This window comes from Eutrema salsugineum, unplaced genomic scaffold (assembly GCF_000478725.1).
Source record: "Eutrema salsugineum unplaced genomic scaffold, Eutsalg1_0 scaffold_14, whole genome shotgun sequence".
Lineage (NCBI taxonomy): Eukaryota > Viridiplantae > Streptophyta > Magnoliopsida > Brassicales > Brassicaceae > Eutrema > Eutrema salsugineum.
Window position 1 is genome coordinate 4,211,533 of NW_006256877.1, and position 4,418 is coordinate 4,215,950.

Sequence of the window (4,418 nt, forward strand, 5' to 3'; positions counted from 1 at the left end):
GCATCAGACACCGGTTTGATAAGTTCCTTGTTCATCTCCGCTGTAACTTTTGTTTCCATTCCTTGTAAAAGTTCCTCACTGTCTACCGGGTTTGATGATTTGAAAAGCTTAGTGAAGTACTCCACCGCAATGTTGCCCTTCGCATCCTCGTCAAAATGCTCAATGCCCGCATCATCAATTAGAGAGGAGATGAAATTTTTGATTCTTCTCGATTTTATCCACCCATGAAAGAACCAAAAATTGCCATCCCCTAGCTTTAACCATGTCTGTTTGCTCCTGAGTTTCCAATATAACTCCTCTTCCACCGTTACCTTGGAGAGCTCTGCACGCAAGTCTTTGAGTTTCCTGAAATCCGGATTCATTTTGGAACATTCAGCATCAACCTCCAACTGAAGCTGTTCCAGCCGGATTTTGGAATTTACGCATGTCGTTCTTTTCCATTTGGCTAATTTCTTTCATACAGTTCACAATCCTCTCCGAGACTTTGGTGCCACTGTTTCCAACATTCCATCCTTTTCTAACGTCCTCAGACACCCCTCGTTTCGAACACCAGCGACGATCAAACCGAAACCGACCTCTTTTGGTTTCTCTATTCCCAATTAAACCCGTAAACAACAGCCTGTGATCAGATGGCCATCGTTTCAGGTATGTCGTATGCGTTCGCGGGAATAGTCGATACCACTCAGCGTTACCAAAGGCCCTGTCCAAGCGACATTGAATCCACACATTCTCCTTACAACCATTCGCATTGATTATCTCTCTCGTCCCACCCCACGACAGTGAACTTCCGGAGCTCGGTGTTTCTTTGAGACGACAATCCCGAATGAAAGATCAAAATGCGAGAAAGCTACTCTCCTGACGTGGTGGGCCTCCCAATTTTTCACTGTTTTTCACAATCTCGTTGAAATCCCCCACTAAAAACCATGCTTCCTCCCTGTTCTCACCAAAAGACGACACCATATCCCAAACTTCTTGTCGTCTATGCCTCACAGGATCCCCATAGATGTATGACACATAGTATTCAAGCGCCCCCTCCTTAACTTTAGTATCAATCACTCGGCTATTCGATAACAGCACTGTAACCGAGTGAGAATTCTTCCAAAACACCGCCAAACCTCCACTAAGACCAGCTGGATCAACCACATGAACATGATCGAAACCCAGGGATCTTTTTAGTCCTCTCACATAGTCACTAGAGTTTTTAGTCTCTAGGAGAAACAAGAAATCCAGAAAATGTACACGGCACATTTCCTTTAGGCGTCGAACTGTCGAGTCGCTTCTCAAACCTCGACAGTTCCAACTGAGCGTCGTCATTGAGAATTGGATGGTTTCTGGTGAACCATCAAACCTTAATCTTGTTTCGAAAATTTTGACACCCCGACATCCACATCTCCTGCTTTCCTCTTACTTGACTGCTCTGTTTCGTTATCTACGGGAACCTTTGCTGACATTTTTGAAGTTGCTTTAGATCCGGATCCGGTATTAGCTCTCTTCCTCCTCGACCATGACGCAGGAGATTTCTGAGAACCTTTGCTGTTACCACTTGACCTCGAAGCACCATTTGGAACCATGCCGATAGTAAAACCCGTTTCAGAACCGATAGGTATGAAGTTACCCGAACCTTCTGTAATATTCTCTCCTTTCTCAGAAGCTTTAAACACGTCTGCTTGAGACATTTGCCCGTTGGTGCCATTATCCCCATCCTTCAAGGGTTCTCTCACATCATTTGTTTCCTTGTTGTTATTGCTTTTCGGGTCACCATCCTGGACAGGAATAGCTAGACGATCTATCGTCGATGATTTCAGCGTTTGTGTCTGTGCGATTTCCGTTTCAGGGAGTACTAAACTCACATTTCTGAAATCAAACACTTTCCCAATAACCTTATCCAACTCTGAAGAAACGCGTGGAGGGGGCTCCAGCCTTAAGACTAAACGTTGACCTACAGGGTCTTTGGAAAGCTCCTCCAATGCCACTTTCATGCGATGTTCTCGGATTGCCTTTTCCACAGGATCAGCACAAGCCATGTACAGTCTCATCTCTTCAAAAACCTCGGGGGCCACTGTGGTGGAGAGTGGCTCGAAACCTGGTGGAACTGTAGGGGCAAGTAAGGGCATTAACTTATCCGCTAAGTCAGAGTGGTGCTGACAAGTTACACCAATACCTCTATTATTGGTCCTTTCCTTGTCCACACCCTGATTGTGTCGAGGACCCATCCGTTTCTTTTGTCCTTGCAAAATCGGGCATCTGAGTTTTTCGTGTGTTAAACGATGGCAATGAAAACATCGTTTACGAATCTTTTCATACTCGATGTCCACAACTGCAGTCCCCGCACCTCTAGGAAGATTGATTGTCTTAGTATCCTAAAGAGGTTGATCTAAATCCACAATAACCAACACTCGCACGAAGTCTTGGAACCTAGATTTCTCAGGATCAAACAGAATTTCTTTCACTTGTCCCACCCTATCTGCTATCGCATCAATGGTTTTAAGGGTGCAAAAATTCACAGGAATTTTGCTAATCCGAATCCAAACCGGAACGAACTTTAGATAACTTGGTGGCAGCTTTTCAACCCAACAATCCAGGACTATACTCCAATCATTGAATGACCATATCCCATCTTTCATCACTGTTTCAATGTCCGTGTCCCGCTCAAAAACAAACTGGAAGTTTTCCTTTGAAAGAGCAATTCCATGGACTCTCTCATATACCTTCCAAATACGCGGCATTGTCTTCAGCATTCTCGCCATATTCTGGCACTCCGGATTCAGTAAACGCCCGATTAGACTTCTAGCATTAACAACCGCAGCACTGTAATCTTCCTCATCTGGTAAATCTATAGGTTTATCATCTTCCAGTGACATTGATTGCAGAGCTTCATTTAAGATTCCATCCATGACTAACAAGAATAAAAAGAAAAAATCTCCAACTCGACAAAGCTTGCAAAAATCTGCGGAAAAGCTATGCGGCTGCTGCAGAATAGTCTTGAAGAACCCTAGAACGAACTCTCTCCCCGTTCTAATTTTGGAAGCTTGGGTTCGCATATCTTTACAAACAGGGAAATCTATGAGCAAGAATTGGAAATTTTCCTTCTTCTCAGAATGACCGACAAGGCAATTTGCCTTTCGGAGGGAAGCTCGACTATCATTATAGACGAGAGCAAAGAGAGAGAGGCCTGAGCGAAAAAAGAGCATTTATGGTATTTTTGACTTTTTTGGTTATTTTTATTCACCTATAATTCTTATAACTTAGAAGTAGAAGTATAAAGAATAGGACATAGTTGATAATATAAGATCTCAAAAAAAGACGAATTTGAATAAAACCATGGAGAAGAATAAGAAGCAAATGAGAACAAAAAATAGTGAAGAAGAATAAGGATAAGAAAAAAAAAAAAGATGTTGGAGTTAAAGAAGGAAATCAGAAAAAAATGAAAGATGAAAAAAACAAAGTAAAAGAAGAGGAAATAAAGTAGGTGAAAATGAGAAAAAGATGAAGAAAAACAAGAAGAAAAAGAGTTTGATGAAGACCAAAGAGGAATAAGAAGTAGAGAATAAAGAAGGCTAATAAAAATTAAAAAAAAAAAAAGAAGAAGAACAGAGAGAATACAAAGATGATGAAGAAGAAGTCAAATACAATTAAGAAGATGAAAGAAAAAGATGAGGAATAAGAAAATCGAAAGATATATAAGAGGAAGAAGAGAAAAAACAGTACAAGTCAAAGATGATGAAGAAGAAAAAGGAAAATATGAGGAAAAAAGAAGATGAAGAAAAAAAAGTACAAGTCAAAGATGATGAAGAAGAAGAAGGAAATTATGTGAAATAAGATGAAGAATTTGGGGCAGAAAAAGAAGACAAAAGCCTTTAAATTGGTGACTGAAGAAGCAGACGAATAAAAAAAAATAAGAAAAATACAAAGAAGAACTAAACCAAAAGATAAGGAAGAAGAGTAGAACGAAACAAAAGATGAAGAAGAAGAAGACAAATCAGAAGAGAGAAATGAAATAGAAGTTGTAGATGATGAAGAAGAGGAAAGAAAAGATAAGGAATAAGAAAATTGATGTTAATGATAAAGAAGAAAGAAAAGATGCAGAAGAAAACCGAAAAAAAAGAAAAAGAAAAATTATAATAAGAAAAATTATGATAATACGAAAATATTTAAGAATAAGAAGGGGAAGTGGATGATGAATTTGAAGAAAAATGAAGATAGAGAGAAATTGAGTTAAACCTTTCAGGGATATGTAGATGGAGAGAGAGAGAGAGAGTGTGTGAGGGAGAGAAATAGAGAGCGAGGGAGAGAGAGAGAACTAGAGAGAGAAAGAAAAATGGTACGAGAGAGTTAAACCCTTACAACGTATATAATATTAAATCTATGTTAGTTCACATTTCTCTGTGTTCCCAATTTTTTTTTTATATTTGAAAACC

At 39.8% G+C, this 4,418-nt stretch overlaps 1 protein-coding gene across 1 annotated transcript; it reads right to left on the reverse strand.

The window, feature by feature from the left end:
- Nucleotides 1-2,360: 2,360 nt before the first annotated feature.
- LOC18022543 lies at nucleotides 2,361-2,894 on the reverse strand. The gene has a single exon (XM_024158638.1). It carries the CDS (start codon nucleotides 2,892-2,894, stop codon nucleotides 2,361-2,363), a length of 534 nt encoding a protein of 177 aa, XP_024014406.1.
- Between the last annotated feature and the right edge of the window lie 1,524 nt (nucleotides 2,895-4,418).

Coding starts and splice junctions, on each gene's coding strand:
- LOC18022543 (XM_024158638.1), bottom strand. CDS start 2,894: ATGGATGGAATCTTAAATGAAGCTCTGCAATCAATGTCACTGGAAGAT.